This window comes from Lepidothrix coronata, unplaced genomic scaffold (assembly GCF_001604755.1).
Source record: "Lepidothrix coronata isolate B3197 unplaced genomic scaffold, Lepidothrix_coronata-1.0 Scaffold18, whole genome shotgun sequence".
Classification (NCBI taxonomy): Eukaryota; Metazoa; Chordata; class Aves; order Passeriformes; family Pipridae; genus Lepidothrix; species Lepidothrix coronata.
This window is the reverse complement of record NW_016690198.1, coordinates 4,992,939-5,014,920: the sequence shown is the minus strand read 5'-3', so window position 1 is coordinate 5,014,920 and position 21,982 is coordinate 4,992,939. Positions and strand designations below refer to the sequence as shown.

General features: G+C 36.0%; 1 protein-coding gene across 3 annotated transcripts in view; it reads right to left on the bottom strand.

Annotated features, from left to right (window-relative positions):
• The window catches only part of HSD17B4 (hydroxysteroid 17-beta dehydrogenase 4), a 62,320-nt gene that overhangs the window by 7,559 nt on the left and 32,779 nt on the right, over nt 1–21,982 (bottom strand). For all 3 annotated transcript variants that reach the window (XM_017807329.1, XM_017807331.1, XM_017807330.1), the window contains exons 18-22: nt 13,473–13,542; nt 9,452–9,558; nt 9,055–9,141; nt 6,570–6,659; nt 3,895–4,033 (exon numbers count right to left, since the gene is read on the bottom strand). In XM_017807329.1, coding sequence (XP_017662818.1) covers nt 3,895–4,033; nt 6,570–6,659; nt 9,055–9,141; nt 9,452–9,558; nt 13,473–13,542 — 493 coding nt within the window. The remainder of the gene's footprint in view (nt 1–3,894; nt 4,034–6,569; nt 6,660–9,054; nt 9,142–9,451; nt 9,559–13,472; nt 13,543–21,982) is intronic.

Genomic DNA, 21,982 nt, shown 5'->3' with positions numbered 1-21,982 from the left:
TGAAGGAAACTAGTAGAAGATGCTGGAGCTACAATCACTGGCTAAGACAGCAATGGGCTGCAGGGCCCAGATTGTTTCCAGCATTGTCAACTGCTGCAGTTACCACAACAGCACAAAGCTGTGCAAAAGCAACAAGTCAAAAAATTGAAACACAATGCAGGACAACTATGTAACAAATTTAACAAGCGGAAGAGGCCTAGCAGGTAGCTCAAGAGAACTAGAAACACTGTTTCTAAAGGCCTGTGAGGCCCTTAAAAGGAGATACCTAAAAAGAAGAGAGATAATGAAATAATTGGCATCAACTCATGGGTTAAAACAAAAAACTCCCCCCCAAGTAATATTCGTCCTCTCATTTCAGTTCAAAGACTTTTGACCATACATTGAAATAGTATGTAGTATTTAGCCACATGAATCAAAATCTAAATTAATTTTAATGTCATATTCTCCCTTTTGCTCTCTTGTAGATACGTACATCATAAGATCTACCCTTCAAACAGCAATTTTACTTAGAAAAGACAGAAAGACAGAATTGTTCTAACAGCATAACATTTACAAAACTGATTTAAAATTACCGCAAACAGAAGATCAATTAATAATCAGTAGGTCAAACTGAAGTGTAAAGAAGTCCCATTCTACTGACATAGTTGAGTAACTCTGTAAATCTGAAGCAGGTTTGAAAATAGTCAAAATAGTGACACATAACTAAATTCGAGCTATAGCAAAGGTTACAATCTTACTATCATCTTCAATTTTTAAAGTAAAAAATTAATTTGCCAAAGGCTAAAATTTCTAATTATGTACAGAAGCTTCCATTACATTAACAACCAAAAAAGTCAAGCATTCAAGTCGGCAAATGGCATTGTCAATGTTATGTATTCTAAACTGACTACCATCATTCATGTGCATTACAAAAGTCTTACTGGTGACCTATATATGAGGCTCTCATAAAGATCATATAAAGACAGAAATCTTTTGAGTTATTGAGAATATCTTAGCTGCAAGAAAGCTGTCTTCCTTCGAATGTAAAATCATAAACTACTCTCTTCTTCCACATTCACTATGCAAAATTAATTATACCAGCATCTGGTAGAAGAGACAGTACATGATGATGCTCTTGAATACTGAATAATAAAATAACATATGCAAACATGCAAAAAGAATTAAGTTGGCAACTGCTTAAAATCTCTTTGTTTTCTCTTTGTGTTTGTTTGGGTGTGTTTTTTAATGACAGGAACACTGTTTTTAAAAACTCACAAAATAAAATTTCCATCATGCAGACACATACATACCTTGCCATTAGAAACGTACCATTAGAGTTATGTAGACAGCAATAGTAGTAGGCTATTGATCCATAATAAGGACAAACTGTGAGGGTCAACACTATAGTTGTCATACCAGCTAACACTCTGCTAGTGAGTTTTCATAACTATTTTAATATTACAATTTAATATTTAAATTATTTAATACACCACAGAGTCTATAGTAATTCATAAGCTTGAAGGAACTTACCACACTATATAAATATTCACAGTAACTTTTCCAAGATTTTGGAAATGCTTCATTTCAGCTCTTAAGAGCAGTTGGCAACAGGAAATGTTTAAAATATTAGGTTACCTCCTCCACCCTCCATCCCACAGGGAGTTTTAAGTTTTTTTCCAAATTCATATAAAAGTACAAATAATTTTTACTGCAACAGAAGCAGAGGGAACAGGGCAAACAAAAGTTATGTCTATTTAATCCCTTTTAGCTAGGGAAATATGCATTGGAAGAAGGCTACTTTACTCCTACTGCTTCAGCAGGAAACATAAGAGAGGACAAGCTTTGTTTGAAAAGCAGAAAAGGCTGACTACTGATTTACTCGAAGCAGGAGTACTCTCTTGCTCTGGATACAATGGCAAAACATCTCCTTGTTTCCCCTCTAACGAAACTTGGTCTCATGAGGCACGTAAGGCCACTGCTCAAGCCTAAATCTATTGATGTGTTTGTTCTGCACTCAGTAGCTTGCAATTCCAGACCTTCCCGAGTGAGAAACTTTATTCATCTCTGGAACATTCCTCAGCAGATTTTTCCTCCATTGTCTTGTCCCTCTATTCTTTGTACACACATAATAGGTGACCAACAAAGCAGTTCTGAAGCTAAAGGCAATGATGAATCATCTTAAAATAGTTTTCTGGCTATTATTATAAACATGACCATCACTTGTATCACATTTAGTTACACATGAAACAATAGGCAGCACTGATGTAGTATACAGAGTGACTCCCAACAAACACAAGTATTCACTTTAAGTATTTTGGAGTTTAACCTATGCACTTCTAATTATCTTCTAAAAATGTAAGCAAGAACATAAGAAAGACTTCATAAGCGTTTTGTTGAGGTTCAAAGCATGTCCATAATTTAAATTACTGAGTGTAAAAATGGAAAACTGCAGATAGGAGAAATGATTAAGAGCAGCAATGAATTTTAAGACAGAACATCTGAGGTGGATTATTCAGTATTTCCCCCCATCTCATTTTGATATATAGGTAATAAGCTGGCATAATTTACATACGTATATTCAGCATATTGATTAACTGCTATCCAAGTGAAAGTCACCCCTTATTCCTTAAAAACTGCTTAAAAGGCAAAACAGGTAGAACACAAGTATATTCAATCTACATATAATATTTTTCCTGAAACTTAACAACAGTCTTGCTACTCAGAATCTCTGCTGGTTCACGTTAGGCAAAGATAAGGTGAAACTATAGGTTTCTAAATTGTTCTGTAAAAGGACAAGCAGTTTCTTAAACACAATAACCATTTCTTGAGAACAGACATTGTAAAGACTTAACAATAGTTTTAAAAAAATCACAATGTACAGAACGAAACACAACACAGACCTGATTTGACCTACTGTCAGTCTCTCCCCTCAGCCTGTCAAAGGGTCACTCACTCATCTGCATCTCCACCAAAACCCTTCTGACTACATCCAACCATAGAGACCAACGAAAATGAAGCAGTCTAAGCAACAGACTTGACCCAAAGACTGTAATTTCTCCACAAAATATCAAAGGCCTGAAAGTTACAACCTGACTAAGCTTCATCCTTTTGGAAAAACTTTACATTCCACTAACAGACCAGTAGACACATGAACTAAAAAATAAATAAATTCGAAAGACAATAAATCGGTTTTTAAATTTTTTTCTTTTTAAATACATATCCTTAGAAAGATAGCACAATAGAATTTAAGAAGAAAAGTTTTTTAAGGAAGTAGTTTTGCCTCCCTCAGACCATTTCACATAATTCTGTAATCCACTCTACCAGAAAAAGTTCTGACCCATTGCTATTACAGGCTTTAGTCTCTTTTCATCAACCAGACCCATGCTTAAACAATAAGAAATCATGATTGTAGCTTCATTAAACCTTGATCTCAGAAAATTTGAATGGAAACAAATTGGGCTATATTTTCACAGAAGTGACAAGAACAATGAAGTAGAAATAATTACTTATTTGTTTTAGATCAGTTAGCACGTACATCACCAGCAGACTAATTACTGTAACACAGAGCTCCTAGTAGGCTAATTTAGCATGCTTTCTTAAGTGCAGTGGCAATCCCATCTGGAAAATGTAAAGAGAAATGCGCTTCAGTTCCAAAGGATATTTGTCTATGCCTGCATCTAAATAGGCAAGTTACAGAAGTATGTTCCTAGAAAGGTTAGTAACTGCCAGTATGGAACTTTACCTGACCCCCTTGTCACTTGTGCATCCAGAATGCATTCAGACTTTCAGGTCCCAGTGAATATTCATCTACTACCATATGCTTATTTTCAAGCCATCAGTTTAATTAGAAAGAAATAATTATTCTCACTTCATTAAAAAAATGCATCAGGGTATTATATAAAAGCTACAACTTACTCCACTGCATTGCTGTTTTTCCATCTTTAGTGATGTCCCATTGGAATACAGCGTTTACTTTCTTTACCAGCTCGTTTCCAAGCTCTTTGACACGACGACCAATTTCTTCAAACACGAGGTCACTCTGCAGCCCTACAGCCTTAAAAAAAAGAGAGTATGAAGAATTGAAAATTGAAACTTTGCTAAAAGGTACTGAATATGTCTCTTAGCTTATGCATTGTGTCCAGGAAAAGTATCTATAGCAGAATTATTAAATGCAATTGAGATTTCTTCTACCACAAAATAATCACCTCTAGCAGCCATGAGCACAAAAGAATACATTTAAGCAGAAAATGCTTTACTCTAAATTTTCATTTCAAATTATTTCAAATCTTGCTTTTGCAGTTTTGTCATTTATCATCACAAGACAGGCTTTTTAATTACTGCTCTAATAGTTTCTAAATTGTCCTTTTTTCCCTTTGGAGGATAACCATTGTCACTTTTTCCACAGTGAATGGCCCGTTAGTTTTTAAAACAAAAAATTGGTTTTACCAGTATATTACTTTAGCTTGACATGGAAGTTGTTCAAAATATACTGAACTATGAACACAGTCAAAACTGCAGTGAGGACAGAATTTAAGAGTGCAAATAGCTACTTTTACATTTTCAACTGTTCCAAACACATTATTGCGCAAACCTTTCACTGCCTTTCTTTAGCAAATATTTGTGCTAGAGAAAAGGTTACACCTTTAGAAGCTACTCCAGTGACATTTCTCATCTAATTGGAACCAGAGCAGAGAAGCTCTCATAGCTGTAGTTGTTCTGCTGTACCCACCTGTACACCTGAATGCAGTGATCCTCGGGCTGCTATCCTGTCACCTCTTTGTTTATGCCTAATATTTTCCATTATACAACAGGGTTCCTAATGGCATTTAAATTTGCCAATCTTCACTCAGTCAGGTTAGTTTCTCCTGGTGAATGTCTGGCCCTCTCAGCAAATGTCTGTCAAAGCACCTTAATTTCTCAGAGTAAGCTTAAAGAAAAACACCTTTTCTGCCCAAGTTTAAAAAAAAAAAGAAGAAAGAAAATCTGGAAAGTTCTGAAAAGCTCTAGTGTTTGAACTTCAAATGCAGATAAGGCAACAGTTCAGAATGTCAGAAGATTAAACAAAAGCAGCAAAAAGCAACAGGTTCTCGGAATGCATCACAGAATCACAGGATGACCCAGTTGAGAGGGACCTTAAAGATCATCTAGTTCCAACTGCACTGCCATGGACAGGGACAGCATTCACTAGACCAGGCTGCTCAGAGCAACCAATCTGGCCTTGAACACTTCCAGGGATGGGGCAACCATAACTTCTCTGGAGAACATGTTTCAGTGCCTCACCACCCTCCCAGTAAAGAATTATTTCCTAATATCTAATCTAAACTTACTGTCTTTCAGTTGGAAGCCAATCCCCTCTGTCCTGTCACTATGCGCTTCCGTAATAAGTCCCTCTCCATTTCTCTTGTAGGCTCCCTTTAGGAACTGGGAGGCCACAATCAGATCACCCTGAAGCCTTCTCTTTTCCAAGCTGAACAATTCTAATTATTTCAGCCTTTCCTCAGAGATGCGCTCCATCCATCTATTCATCTTTGTGTCCCTCCTCTAGACTCGTTCCAACAGGTCTGTGTCCTTCCTGTATTGGGGACCTCAGAGCTGGATGCAGTACTCCAGGTGGAGCCTCATCAGAGCAGAGAAAGGGGACAGAATCACCTCCCTTGACCTGCTGCCCACGCTGCTCTGGATGCAGCCCAGGTATCACGCAATATTATCTATTCTGTGATCACAGGCTTCATATGAGTATCACTACCTCAGCATTTCATAAACTTCAATGCAACAAAGTTTCACCCTTTACAGGCAAGGATCCATAGGGGAAAAAAGATACAGTGCACTGTCTTCAATGTCTTTCAGATCACATTAATAACCCAGGTTCTTAATCATCCTCTGCACTGCATGTACAATTCTGTCTCCTGTGGCAAGTCCAGTATGCAAGGCTTAAGGCATGCATGCATGCAGAGGATTTTTTAAAATATACACAAGTATAAAGTGCATATTGTGTTAGGCCTAACCACATGTACCAATAGTTCTCAGAGTCTTATCTCAAAATGATTCAATGACAAAACTGTTCTTTTCTATGAGCACATTATCTCATTTTCACTTATGCTAATGCCTTCTTGCCACTCTCTCCATATCTCTGAAAAAATTGAGAAAGGTTGGTCACACACTTTTACATCCTACACAGATTTTGATCTTTAACGTCTACAAAATAAAAACAAAATCCTTGTTCTACAGATATAGGATGTAATTCCAATTTTAAGTTATGCAAGTGCTCGAAACCTGTGGCCCTCAGGGGTACATGCCCCACTTGTTTTGTAACATACAGCACAATATTTATTCTAAGAGTTCAATTAGCATCAAGCACATTAAACTACATCAGCCATCCTGTGTGTCTTAACTGGAATTTTCTTCTCGAATAGATCAATTAACCTTTGTATCTTAAACAACATGTGTGTTCACTCTTTTTAACTCACACACTCATCTGTGTATTGCAAATAAGACTAGTGTGTGATCTAAGTATCTTTCCTGTGTATATCACAAAAATAAAGCCTAACTGAGCTGCTTTGCAAGTTAAGATTTTTATTGCTTCCCCCTACCTTCAGAGGCTCTCGAGCAGTAGGTTTATCCAAGGCTGGTACCAAATCCACATAGGCCCCTGCAATAGCAACTTCTCCGGTCTCCTTGACCTGCAGGGGCAGGAGGGGAAAATACATTAAGGAGGTGATGTTACTTGCAAAAAGTCACAACAGAAGGGCATCCAAGGAGTTTCATATTTTATTTTTTTATTTTTTATGTTTTATTTTATATTTTAAAATTAGAGATGAAGAAAAGAGAAAACTAAAAGTTAGAGAGTGAAAACAACACCTCATAAATGAGCTGTAGTCTTGAGGCAAGTTGTTAGTATACCACATCTTTCAAACAGCTCTTCAAATGGAATAACTATTTGCCTCTTGAGAAATTGTACCAAAATATATTGCTGGTTTTCTGTCCACAAAATAGTAGAAAAATCTTATTCATCTGAAAATTTGCCTTCATTGTCATAAGTTACTGTCAATGTTTCTTTATAAATAGTTCTGAGAAAGACATTGTTCTAAAATGGTTTTCCTTGAGGTAGATATTCAGTTGTCAGAAGTCCATTTAGACAATTTCAATATGTCCACATGCCTTATACTGCAACTTGCACATTTTAAAGCATTTTAAAACAAGAAAGACTACAAGAGAATGATGAAAAATACCTGAATTCCCTTCTGGTTTAATTTTTTGAAATAGTTAAGTCAAAGAAGAAAATGTGTTTCATTTTAGCATTGTCTCTTTGAGAAGTGTAACAAACCATTCTGACTTATGGTAGCTAACAGAGGATGGCAAACCGATTCACTGACAATGCATATAGACAATCAATAAATAACCAAAACAGAGTAATATTCAGTATCACAGTCTAGTTTATTGCACTACTACAACAATTACACAAATCATGCCTAACAGCTTGTCACCCACTGCCACTGCACTTCAGACAATGTCAAAACTGGAATCAAGTCAGCTTATCAAAGTTATATGTCCACTCTTAGTTTGATTTAGTCAGAGTTTATTTCAAGCACAAAGATGCTTTTAATTCAGATAAATCCAAAACAGAATAAGAAACAGAATTCTGCTCCACTCATAACTGTTCAAACAAGGCAGCTTTCTTTTATCCCGTTAAACCTTGCAGTTTCTCTCTAAAATCAGCTACTCCAAACTTGTGGAAGGAAAAAAACCTGTAGAATAATTCAGCAAAACTCTATGTATTAGCAATGACTAAACCAAGCATAATCACAAATTCAGCTTTTAAACAGAACAAAATAATTCACCCTTTTTACAAATTCCAAAGGGCTTGGAAGCATATCATGAGCTCTGTTGATTTACACTGTACACACAAACCTTCAAAAGTAAATACCTGAATTCTAGAAATTCTCTCAGGACTGGGTGGTAGTATCTTTTAAATATAGGTACAGTAATCTCCAAAGCTCATTGAAGGCACCAAACTACCTTAGCTACTACTATTAATCAGATATGGACATGTGTATATAGCATTCTCTATATGGTTAATATTCTGGAATTCTATAGCTGCTAACACTCATCAGGTCTGCAAACAGAACTTATCTCCTTCAGTCAACATATACACCACAAAGCCCTGTTCCTGAGGAAACAGCAATCATGTGTCCCTATGATGACTCCCCTTATTTGATTTTGTGTGCCAATCCTCCCAGCAGCTGGAACTGTACCTGCTGCCTTACTCACTAATCAACAGCTGGTTACATTTTTACAGAGATAGGGCTGCAGAATTTTGACCAGCCAAAGTAATGTAAATTCTATCTGCATTAGCCAACACAAATTGACAAATACCAGCACCAAATCATAGTTTAAGAAAGTGACAATGTCACACAATAATATAACAGAAATGATGAACGTCTATTTTTTGCCCTTTACTTGAAGCATTTTACTCTTAGCTTCCAATAAGGAGCCTATGATGTGTAGGCAGTATTATACGTTACCCACACAAAATGTTACTAGCAATGTCAAAGAAAACAGAATAATGCAACACCAGAATTTATAAAAGTGTAAACTCTGTTTTATTGTACTCACTATGTCCAACTGCTATGAAATTTCCATTTTTAGGTAAGTTGTTCTGTGTTTAATTCAATTTAAGCTAAATTTGAAGCGTGTTTACCTCCAAAAACTGTCAGGAGTTGATTTAAGACAAATAAATACTAAAAAAAAAGATGCATATGCGAGGTTATGAGTAACTGCAGAAAACAAGTACGAACTATGATGACCTGAGTATGACTGTTTTTTGCTCTTCCACAGTGGACAAACACAGAAAATGCAACACAATGAAATGAGTTCTCATTTAATATGAAGGTATTAAGACCTATAATGGTATTTTGATTGAAATCCTAGAAATAAGAATATTTCATTCTATTACTTAATTGCTTTACAGAAGCCTCATCACTGGTGTGCTTTTTTTTTTTTTTTGCTTCCCCCAAACCCCAGTCTTTTAACCAACACATCTTTCTCTAAAGCCCACAATGATGAGATTGTTCTGACCTTGGTCTGAAAATGGATTCTATTTCCTTCCTTCCACATTTCTGTCTGCAAAGTTTGCCCCGGAAAAACTGGTTTTGCAAAGCGAACCTAAAAGTAAAACAAGAAAAAAAAAAGTGGGACTGCGAACAGATCTGTCATAGGTACATGCAACACTTAAAAGCACGGGCTCTACTGAAATTATAGAGTGAAGAGGAAAATTAATCAACTATTAATGTAGAAAGCCTAAATATTTAAGTAAACATAGAAGACAGAGGCATTAAAATGCAGGCAGCAGTAAGTAAAAGCAATTCTGGAAGTTAAGACAGTGCAAAAGCCTTTTCCCCACTCTAAAGATTTCTTTTGTCACTAAAAAACAGAAAAATCAAGAAGATTAACTGCAAAGAATGAACACACAGACCTTGATTGCCTTGAATCTGTTCACATCATTATTTGCAAACTGCTTCAAAACGTTCCTAGCAGCAAACCCAAAGGTGCATAGTCCATGAAGTATAGGCTTCTTAAATCCTATTTAAAGAAGTAACATTTTAACACTTTTAAAATTAGGACCTCAATGTTGCTTCTGTGAATATCTACACTTTATTCATAGTATTTTCCTTCAATAATGTTCTTAATCCTTTTTCTTTTTAACCTAATTTATCTCACTGAAAAAGTATCTGTTACCATTTATTGTTTCCTCTACTTTTAGGCAAAGGAAAGTGCTTGCTGAGAACTGGCACTTCAACACTGCCTATGGTCTGCGAGACTCACAAGTAGGATTAGTCCCTGTCTGTAGAGGTGACAAAATGAAAAAAATGGAGATTAGCTATTTTAGTATATGTGCATAGGCACACCAGACACACAGTTACACATATCAAGGGTAAGAGGTATTGTAATTATTAAAAGGTGACAATACTAAGATTATTTGATGCTTCCTGTTTTGAATTCCCATTCGTGGTTGCTAATACAGCGCACACTTCAGGATTAACTTTTATTTAGAAGTGGAAAAACCCCTGAGAAGGTTTCAGGAATTTTGAGCACATGCAACAAACAAACAAACAAACAAACAAACAAAAACGGGAAAAAAGTGCAGTGTTTTTCCTATCTGGGCATTTTTTGGCAAGTTTCCTTGCACTTCTATGCTTTGGAGTGGGCGTTCAACCTTGGCAGAGGATAAGCTTTATATTAGTGTTGAATCTTTTTCCAGTACTGTCAAAATCTGACAAAAAAACCCTTTCAGAACTGGCCTCACATTTGTTAAAGTGCAACAGTTAAGTTATACAGATGCCGCTTTTATGTTTTGATCCCTTAACAGGTTGCTCTGACCTGACAAGGCATGTAAACAGTAACTGACCACACTTGCAACAGCCTGTGGAATCCAAATACATCTGTCCAGCTTTGGCTCTGAAACCACTTGCTTTGCCCAGAACTCATCTGCCACTCTTGCCTGCCAGAATCTGTTTTTTCTCAGCTCTAAACAACTCCTGATAGTATCTACACAGCATGAAATGCCCCAAGGGACAACAGCTGGGAGAAAAAACAAAAGCAAAACCAAACAAAAAGAGGAGACAGGAGAAAGTGTAGCCTGCAGACAAATGGAAGATGTAGAAGGAAAAAACCACCTTCGAGACAAAGAGAAAAAAGCCACCACTGGTTTTGGCTGGGATATAGTTTATTTTCTTCCCTAGTAGGTTGTACAGTGCTGTGCTTTGCTCTCACTTTACTGTGAGAATAATTTGAAAATACATGGATGTTTTCGCTGTTGCCTAAGTAGTGCCTAACCTAAGCCAGAGACTTTTCAGTGTCTCATGCTCTGCCAGCGAGCAGGTGCACAAGAAGCTATGAGGAAGTATAACCAGGACTGCTGACACAGCCAAGAGCATATTACATCCCACAGAACGTCACACCCAGTATATAAACTGGGGGGAGCTGGCAGGAGCCACTGATCACGGCTCAGGGATGGGCATGACATCAGTCCAGGTGGTGAGCTATTGTGTTGTGCATCACTTGTTTCTCTTGAGGATTTTTGCTTTCATTTTCTCTCTCTTCTTCATTATTATTACTAGTAACATCATCAGTATTATTAGCATAATGTTTTGCTTTGTTTTAGTTATTAAAGTGTTCTTATCTCAACCCACAAGTTTTACATTTTTTTCTCTCCATCTCTCCTTCCCATCCCACTGGGACTAGAAGTGGTGGAGAAACGTGAAGGGAGGAAAAGGGGAAGGAATGCACAAGTAGCTGTGTGGTAATTAGTTGCTGGCTGAGGTCAAACCATGACAAACTCAAGTCTGGGGAAGATGGGAATTATAAGAAATGGCCCAAAGGAAAGATAAGGCTACCAGGATCAAGCATGAGAAAGAGAAATTTTGATTCATTAGGTTAGAAGAGAAGATGTGACAGAAAGACAAGCTAAAAGGATGGTAAGTCTGCTTTCTCACTGTGTATTACACCCTGATCATTCTGCCATTTCCCTCCTGTAAAATATTTGAGTATGAACACTTTTAACAGCACTCACTTTTGTGTAAAATGTGCACTGTTCTGAAAGCACAGACACCATGCAGTCAATTTTAAAACAGATTAGTAGTACATCATCATTATTCAGCATCTTTCATTCAGAATGTAATAGTCACATTTAGCTCTTTAAAAACTTAGTTCAATTCACAATGCAAGAACCAGAAACCACCACTCTTTTCAAAACTCAGAAACAGACAAAAATATACGATCCTATTTTCCCTAGGGTTTTCTTTGTAAAACTAATGCCCACTCAAAGAAAAAGGTGATTCTGTAAGGTGATCAAGTTACTTTGTATATAGACTAAAACAAAACCAAAGTAAATGTTGCTTTCACTTTCCAGGACCTGGAAATACAAAACACAGGAATAGAGGCACAAGAATATAAACAGGTGTTTTCAAGTCATATATGTCCTCTGAAATATTACTCACAGGAAGGCTTAACAATAACCCCCGAACAATCTGAATGCACTACGCTGAATGCTTCCTTCAGTATATCCTATGAGAGCCAGTTAAAAAGAACAGTCACAGAGACTGTTACAAGGCAAGAAGGTGTGTGAATATGCCCAAAGAAAAAAGCTTTTGCAGAACTAGAAAAAAATATTTGTGCAATATCCCTACAGTAATTTTTTTTCTTTGATTGTACTTACATTTAGTATAAGTATTAGAGTAGGGTACTGCCACAGTTCCAAAATCCAGTGCAGCAGTTTTATGTATCTCATCTATATAGTTAATTTCATTTTCACTGTGTCTAAGTGCCAGTGTTCTTTGTATGAGCAGGTAGAAGATTTCTACTCCTCTTCTTTTGAAGGATTATCATAATTATTCCAAATACTGGGGTTTCAGTTCCAAACATTTATTTTTCACCTCCAGCATCTTCACAAAGAAATATTTATCCAAAATCACCAGATGAACAAACAGGGAAAATCTCTTTATGGACTCTAGTGACTAGCATTACTTATTAACACTAATTTACACAGAATTATACAAAACTGAGTTAATCAAATTTTGAAAGATCATTTGTGAAAGTATGTGAAGCATGATCCAAACAAGAAAGTATAGCTCTGCTCTGTTTGTATTGATAAGAACACCATACAATGATACTTGTATATTAAAAAGAAATTCATCAGAAAACTGATGACCAATTATTACAGATCAGCATTTTCATGTAATGTTTATGACGATAACATACATCATATTCAGGATATTCAGGAAAATTTCATAAGTAAATCAAATTGATGTCTGACTGAAGTAAGTAAACTATACTACTAGCAAGGTCTGAAGAGAACTCAAAAATAACTTTACAAAGGATATTAAGCAAACAGACCCTTTTTCAGTAATTACATCTCTTCAGATTCAGTAAATGCAGCCTCTGGTCTGATGCTTTCACATGTAGAAGTATGTAAATAAATAAGCTAATGTGCTAGCAAGAGGTACAGTTAAGCAATTTCATGGGAAAGAAGTGTTAACTCTCTCTCTCCTGCCCTCTTAGATTTATTGAGATTGAGAATACTACACAAAAGAACAAAAATCTCCACCAACACCATCATAATCTCAGAATTATTTAGATGGAAAGAACTACATATCAGTGAATTTATGCAATTCCTTCTGAAGCTTTGATAGTCAATTATTTCTCTTTATGAAACAGAGATTGTAAAAACAGGCAACAAACAAGCTCTAAAGGAAAATAGGTTAGGAGGTATGTTACCATTGTAGGTAAAGTCCAAGCACCACCCTCCAATACTTCAAAGTGAAGTGTCATGCAGAACTTTGAAGACAGGTAATGGTGATTTTAAGAACAGCTATAAAACAAGCACTATTTTCTCCAGATTGTCAAAGATGTACGGACAGACTGAAAAAAAAAAGACTAAAAATACATTTACATCATCTTTCATCCAAATATTAATACAATGGCATCCCTCAGCTCACCTCCAAGAGCAGCAAAACTTGGGTCAAGATGTAAAGGATTCCAATCACCACTCAGCCGATACAAGGCAGCCTGCAGAAACGGAGAAGGAAAAATGGGAGGCAGAAACAAGCATGAGTCACCCAAAAATTCATGACAGATTAAAAAACTTATCACAATCTATGTTACTAGTCCTTAGTTAACATACTCTACAACAAAGCAGACAAAACAGAAATTAGTTATTACCGTGCAGACAAACTGCCAAAGCTCCAGGAAAATGTGATACAAGCCATGTGTGGTCTTGGTACATAAGAAAATGATAAAAGTGCTTAGAGGGAGGAAGAAACGACCTACTCTGCTGACAAACAGATCCAGCTTCACTAAAATTTGGCAACAGTGGAGTAATGCATTTTCTAAAATTTTGTTCACAGGTTCTTCAGCTTGAAGTCTAATTTTAAAGTGTCTTTTCCTTGACAATTTTATCGACAATGTAAAAAAAATTACATATGAAAACTTATTTTTTAAAAAACATGCACACACTACCATATTTTTCCAACAATTGTTTCATCTTATGGAGATCAGAAATATCCTTATTCTTGCCTTTTAAAAGTACCACGACTGACTAATTGTGATACACTTCTCTTGTAGCAGATTCAAGGGTAGCTGATCCCAACATCGAAAACAAATAAAACCCCAAAGTAACATTACAAGCTTTCTAGAAGACTTCATGCTTCACAATAAATATTCTCTTTCACTAGCAAAATACAGATTTAGTGTGTTTTATATATCATGAATGTGAATAAACCTGAGAAATGATGAAGGATATGGCTACTGTACTTGAGGTTGCCGTCCCTCTGTAGCCTTAGCATTCCTATTATCAAATCTTATATTTGCTGTACATGTTCAGTAGCCAGCAGCCCATATTATGAGAGATATGACAAGCCACTCTGCATCTTTCTGGACTAAACCCCTTTTTCCCTGGTCACAGATTCCAGTGAAATCCAGTGACTAAATGCTTGTGGAGTACTCTCTAGTACAAATTTCCCAAAAGTACAGAGAAAATCAGTACACCACATTAACTAATGAAGATTTAAAGAATTTAGCAGCATAATAAGATGACATAAACAAATTGAACACAGATATAATGGAAAAAAGCTCTTAAACTGAAACAGATTTTATTTTAATCAAGCACATTATTGACTTCTGGAACCCCTTATATTTTGAACTGGGACTATAAAAAATCGTATGCCTTTGTCCAAATGAGAGTAAACTGAACTAAACTCCGTTCGAAGGAAAGAAGCTAGTAGATTTCTCAAAGGGAAGGATGAAAAAAAAAAAGATTCCCCAAAGGACGTATTTTCTAATATATATGCATAACACTGTTTCTCCTATCAAATCTGAAGCAGTTTAACTGAAGAGGTTCTGAACTCATATTATCATTTTAATCCATAATCCATCTGTTTTATTTTTTAACCTGTTAATATTCAAGTCTATTTCTTCAAGTATCTACAGCTTAAACACTAAACTCTACCTCTCTCTTATTTGTTGTGGTAACCTTCCTCAACACAGCAAGTGTTTTGAGCCTCAGTTAAAGTGGAATGTAGAAGAGCTTGTCACTGCTTTCTGTGAGAGTTGGAGACATGCATTAAAAATAGCAAGAGGAAAATCCTAAATAGCACCATGCCTTAAGCATGCACATCTTAGAAAGACAAATTCTAAGCTAATATTTCTCAATGGCTGTTTACATAGTTGTTTACTCTTTTCGAAACACTTTCCATTTTGAAAACAAAGATGTATCAGTACAATGACATCACGACTCTGAAATTTCTAACTGTAATTCTACCTTTGCCCAAAACATGTATTTACTGTATTTTTTTTTTTTTTGCAATTATCTTCTAATTGATCCTAAGTAATGTAAGACTAAAGTTCAGGTGGGTCTGAGTTTGATGTTCTGCAAAGGATAAAAAAGAGAGAAAATAATTTGATGAATATATCAAAGTTGTAACACCATGAAAGAGAAGGACAGATCCTTACTTTCTGTTCAAAAAAGAAGTTTTAAAATTGATAATTTAGAGAGAATTCCTCAACAGAATTCTATGAAGTAGGGTATCCCCCTTCATTATCAAAGTTTTCTTTCAAAAGCATCTAAAATCTGAAGCAAATTGCCATCAAGAACTAGAAAAAAATTGCCACATACTAAATAATTAAATGGCTTTTTAACTAAATTAAAATTCTATGGTTTCACTTTCATTAATTTGAATTTTTATGAAAGCTGTCAGGAGGCTATTTTCACAAAGGAGTTGTAATAAATTTTAATTCTAAAATTTAGTTGCACCACTAGAAAATTCAATTTATGTGGCATAAAAAAAGACAAATTTCTGTTTTAAGACCAAATCTCAACTTAAATCTAGCTATGCAAATGTTGCTTACTAAAGCTGTAATAAGAACTAGCAATTTGTTTAGGGTTTTTATTTACTTGGGAGACAATACTTGTACCAAAGGCTTTTCAAAACTACTGTAGTAAAAAATACTTGTGCTTTGCTAACAAAATAAATGTAGCATTTAGGAAATTATTAGGTTCAAAGAATTAAATGAGACCAACGTATTTAACTAAAAGTCTGACATATGAATGTGGGAAATGATACTTGTCTTTTTGTATTTTCAATAACTACAGTGGCACTGGTCACAGTTAAAAACCACAAAGGCTGAACTGAATACAACAGTTACACAGTAGGTTATTTCAGATTCAGTGCAGCCAAATCAGGTCTGCCAACAAACTCCATTTACCACAATCTTTGGTATTACTTCATTATATAAATTACATTCCACAGCAACAGAAAAAAAGCAACAACAAAAACCCCCAAAACAAACACACAAACAAACAAAAGCCCAAAACAAGCAACCTTGCAGGATGACAAGAATCAATTGATGTGCAGCATCAGATTGAAGTCAGTCATAATATGGTTAGATTGTTCTCCAATTAATAACACAAACTCAAGTCAAGTCTCATTTCCTAAATTTAGGAATTCTGCCAGACCACAAAATAAAAGGCGATACCCAACTTCTCTGTGCCAATTTTTCAGTCTTCCTGCAGACTGCAATAAAGGTCAGTGGTAAAGCTTATGAAAAAGGAAGCTAACTATCCATATATTTTCTCTTCTAACTGGGCAGAAAAAAAGCTTTGCCCAAGAGCTTATCTTACAAAGTATACATGTATATATATGTATACATGTACGTATGCATATGAACATGTATGTAGGCATACTTCATCTAACAGCCTATTTAAGAGTAAGCAGTCAAGCAATCTCAGGAAGAAAAAACACCACGATCTCACCTACACTTGTCAATAAGCTCTCATTTACATTAAGAACAGTGGATATTTCCAGTCAAACTGGCAGTGTTGATGCTTCAAGGGCTCAAATTTAGCACTGTACATAAAACTTCCCCACCCCACACTATTTACATATTTACGGTTTGTCCATACCAAATATTTTTCAAATTTAGTATCAACTTACTTATTCTGAAACAGGCTTCACAGACATTAGTCATTTTTCAGTAGCATGGTAAATGTACAAGAAGCCTTTCCCTTAACAATGCCTCTCAATCAAAAAAAAAAAAACAAATCACTTCAGCTTGGGGAACTTCAAATGGAATAACAATTTTTATAGCCTTTACTAAAATACACATAGATAAGAGGAGGGAACAAACTTGGTAAGGAAGACTATCTTGTTTAAACAAATTGACTGTCAGACTAGTACCTTTTCTTCTTTTATTATCTTAACACACAACATTCTAGCATAATCCAAGCCCTCAACTATTTTTCCAAATTGATTCAAAAATTATCTGCTGATCTTCCCAACAGGAATAAGGATGGAGGACAGGAGATTATATAAATTTTACATTAGTATCATAACATGTAACAAACTTTTAAAGCAATTACTATTACAAATGTTCACTCGCTATACAACAGTCCTGAGACTACCATCTCTGCACACTGAAATCTCTACACAGACAAGGAAAAGGTTATCAAATCCTAGCAAAGGCTTCACATCCCTTTGTTTGGCTTGTATCCTCCTTTTTTGCTTTGTAATTTTTTTTTGTCAATTTTTTTCTCAATATTTGTGAACCTTCTGCAATGCATCATTTTCTCTATCATGAAACAAATTATTTATGCTACAAGTAGAAAAAAAAAATCACCGGAATCTCTCAGGAGGCTCTCTTGTGCTATTGTCTGAAGTTCATTTAAATGTACATGTTTTCAAGCAATGCTGTACTACAGTCTTTACAGAAAAGGATATAAATTAGAATTTGTCCTGCATATTTAGATGGTAGCTATGTCATAGCTTTCCTGTTACACAATGGTTTCCAGTTCCTCCTGTTTGTTGCCCATGCTGTGTGCACTGGTGTAGATGCACTCCACTTGGGCTACTGATCCCACCACCTTTTTGGAGGGGAGAACCCTACATTACGTTCTAATTCCTACATTATGTTCTCAGGCTCTTCCATGGTTTCTAACACATCAGTAATCCTTGTGTCTCTGCTGACATGTAGATTCCATCTCCACTGAGGCAGCAGACTGAAGGACCTCACTAGCACACTTTCCTCAAACATTGGCATGCTGCCCCATATGTATCTCCAGTGAGCCTAGTTTTATCACTTCCCCTTTCAAATCTAGTTCAAAACTCCTTCCTTGAGCACTGCTAACTCCTGTGCAAAGATCCTTTACCCCTTTGAAACAGATGTACCCCAACTGTTGACAGCAGGCCAGCTGTTGTGTAAACTGATCCAAAAAAACCACAATTCTGCCAGTGACACCAGACGTAGAGCCACCTATTGATCTGTCTGGTCTTCCTGTTTCTTCCCCCATCATTCCCTACGTTTTCTAAAAACACATACAAATATTTACATATGCTTAGAATGAAAACACATATGAAAACTGTGTAGAATAAAAGATGACTTTCCACAGGTAAGGATTAATATCCCAATTACGCAGAAGCTTTTAAAGGTATCCTCAAAGTAAAGCAAAGCCTTGTAATACTGCACATGTTGGCAACAGGTAGAAAACATTTCACAGCAGATTGTAGTTTAATAATTCATCATGCTGTGAAATGCTTCCCATTGCTTTCCAAGACATCTTTCTAATAAGTTTTTACAGTAAAGTCCACTCTTTTACAAAAACTGGATTTTTGCATAATTGTCTTCACAATTCTTTCCTGTTATGTTACGAACTGTAGTTTTAACTGGACTTGACGCAGTGAGAAACTAAACTCAGGTAGCTAGCAGACAGCAGTATGAACAGGACTGCAGGACTGTCAACGACTCAGGAAGAGAAGGTCACTCCTGCAGTCTTAGTCACAGGATCTTGATAACACTACTTCAAACAGGACAGGTGTCAATTATTTTCTTCTCTTTCAGAGAAAACAGAAAATAATCGTATTTAAAAAAAAAAAAAAAACAAGCCCCTAAAAAAGCAGCAATTTCTTCACACTGTGTCGGTCAGTGCTAGATTTATACCTGAAACAGAAGGCTTTACATAGCTTCTTTAGATTAGTCTAGGTGTGAATTTACTGAATCTCTCTCAAAATTTCTCAGTGAGTAAAGAATTATTATATTCCCTAATATATGTAGTATATCTCTCTCTTTTTTTTATGCTGCTCATTGTATCACATTCTCAAAAATCACCATCCAATGCTTTACACCACTTGTTTAAATACTCCCTGTACAACTAAAATTCCCCAAACGTTTCTAAACATCCTTACTTTACAGACTGGAAACTACAAGATGGCAGAAAAGAGTGTAATTATCAGCAGCACAAACCAATTCCAGCTGTCCAATGTAACATCTGAAGGCCTAAGTTTTCAGAGTACCTCACATTTTTGATGTACAGTGGGCAAGTTCAGAACACAGCTCCTACAGATTTCAATTACAGCCTGTGATGCTCAGACACCCTCCTGCTAGTCTGACTTACAAATTCCATCTTCCAAATTCCATCATCTAATCCTCTTCTACCAGCCACTGATTAAGGAGCACCCATGTCTGAGTACTTTGAGCTATCTGGGTAACAGCTGCCCACAGACCATAAAAATAAAGCAAAGAAAATCCATTGTCAAACAACTTCTGTTCCAACCAGTCACTAACTATGAGATCACTGCAACAAGTAACATAGGAAAACTGACTTCCTACACTGTCCCAGTTCATGCCTAGTGCCCTCTCTTTGCACGTGGAAGGAGTTCTTGAAGAAGAGCAAACAAACACACCATTTACGCCTGCATGACTGAAAACCGTATCATAAAGCATTGCACATAAAGCAGATTAAGACTGCAAAAAACACAACCTTTATTCAGAATTTTTATCTTTTTGGAGACTCTGCAACATTTAAAACATTATCATAGTTTTCCAAATAAAAATAACTTACAAATGACAGGATACCAGAAAGCTATTAGTCCAAGAGACCAGTATCAGGCTCAGTTTTATCAGCTTTAAAGAGGAATTTAAAAATTCTTGAAAGCAAGGTTGGCCACTTCTCCTGACCCTGGATACCATGGAGTAGAAGAATCATGTGCTTGAGATACTCAAGTGTAATGGAAAAGTAGCTCTGACAGAAATTCACGTGGGATAGCTCGCATGACACTGCATTGCAAAGACTTAAAGGGGGCAAAGCTGCACAACTGGTCTCAAAAGCATGACAGGTTGAGACACCATGTTTTTCAAAATCTGTCTAAATGGTCTTATTTACCTTTTAGTCATGCCTATTTCTCCCTATTGATATAAATAACAAATGCAAAGAGTCTGAATTCAATGTGGGAGAATGCTTTAGTGAAATATGACACTGTTGCAAGCAAAGAGAATTTTTCTACTAAAAAATATTTTGTAAAATTATTGTATGATTTACTTAAATGACCTTACCAAAAAATTGGAAGTCCTGCAAACTCCAAATACTACAGCTTTAGTTTTTCCCTATAGCAAACAAGACAAGCAGCCCTCAGAAGAAAGCAGGAGGAAACAGAATAGTAAAACTTAAATGACTTCTTGAAATATTCTATTCTATAGACTATTGTTATGATGTTTATTCATTGTCACAACACTGTGTATTCCGAATATTATTTCTAGTATCTGAAGACAGAGAACAGTTTGCTTTCTGGAAGGAAACCTGCAGAGTACAAGAATGCTGTGAATTTTTCCATGAGCAAACAAGAAAAAAACTCCTCAAACAAACCACAGAAAGTCCCCAATGAATGCAAGACTCTTTATTTGTTTCCTTCCTCAAAAGCAGAAACATTACTTAAGATATCATCCACTTTAAATAACCACTGAAGCTTATTTTGAGTATCATCATAAAATGAATTCCCAAGAAATCAACACATTTAGGAAGAGAGTGAAAGCTCTAGATAGACAAAACTCTCCAGAGATACAGGCAACTCCCCGCCTGTGATTTTTCATTGCATTAAGAACCATTCAGCAAAATCCATTTGATTGATTAATTTAAGCTCCTGGTTCAAAACCAGCAGGACAAAAGCTCTGTACCTACATTAAACATTCCCTACAGGGTTGAAATTGAATGATTCATTCCTTGCTAAATGGCTAATAGTCAAACACCCTCTAGACTTCTTGACCTTCTGTCAAAAGAACTATTATATTCAAAAGATTTATGGCAGTGTATCTAGTAAAGCATAGTTCAGGTTATAGAGAGAGAACGAGCTAGAAAAATATCACTGCACATGCAAAGCTCTACTGGGCAATATGGAAAAATTGTTCTAGTTCTTTGTGGAAAAATTCCTGAACACTGAGGAAATATTTTCTATTCTTCTTCATCAGGATGCAAATTTTAAGCCTTAAAGCATTTTTGAAGGTCAGATTCTTGTAAATTTTTCTTAACCAATTTTCACCTTTAAGCAGCTTATATCATGGTACTGCAAGTCATTCATAAGCACTGGCTGGTGTTTAAAGGACTTCTCAGAAATGGGTACAGATTTGAAAGAGACAAACACGTATTATACCACCTGCTATTAGTTTTTGATACCACTAACCAAAAGAATTAGTTTGTTCTGTCAATGGTCATTGACATAACTCAATTATTTTTCAAGGAATTGTAGGTGCCTGTACCCTCTCTTCTGCTGAAGACACGGCAAAGGGCAAAACCAGTTATTAGCCCTCTATTCCCAGTATCTTCTTCCCTAGGCAGTGCTTCATCTGGTCTAAAATATTCCTCCTTTTGGAAAAAAAACCAGTGCAGTAAGTGAGAACTGACTAAAACATTCAAGGTAACCACAGTCATTATCTTCAATGAAAGACAGGTGTGCCATTACTGTAAGTATTTCTAAAAGGGACAGGAATGTCTATTTATCAGAGGCTTTACTACAAGATCACGCCATGTAAAGTTAAAGGGGAAAACAGTAATTATGAAGAGCAGTTTATTCATACAATTGTGGTAACACAAAAACTGGATATTAGTACAGTTTAAACTAAATCAAATGCCATCTGTAAACTGACTCTTCCAGTCTGTCTTATACTCTGTACCAATTCAATAGTTGAA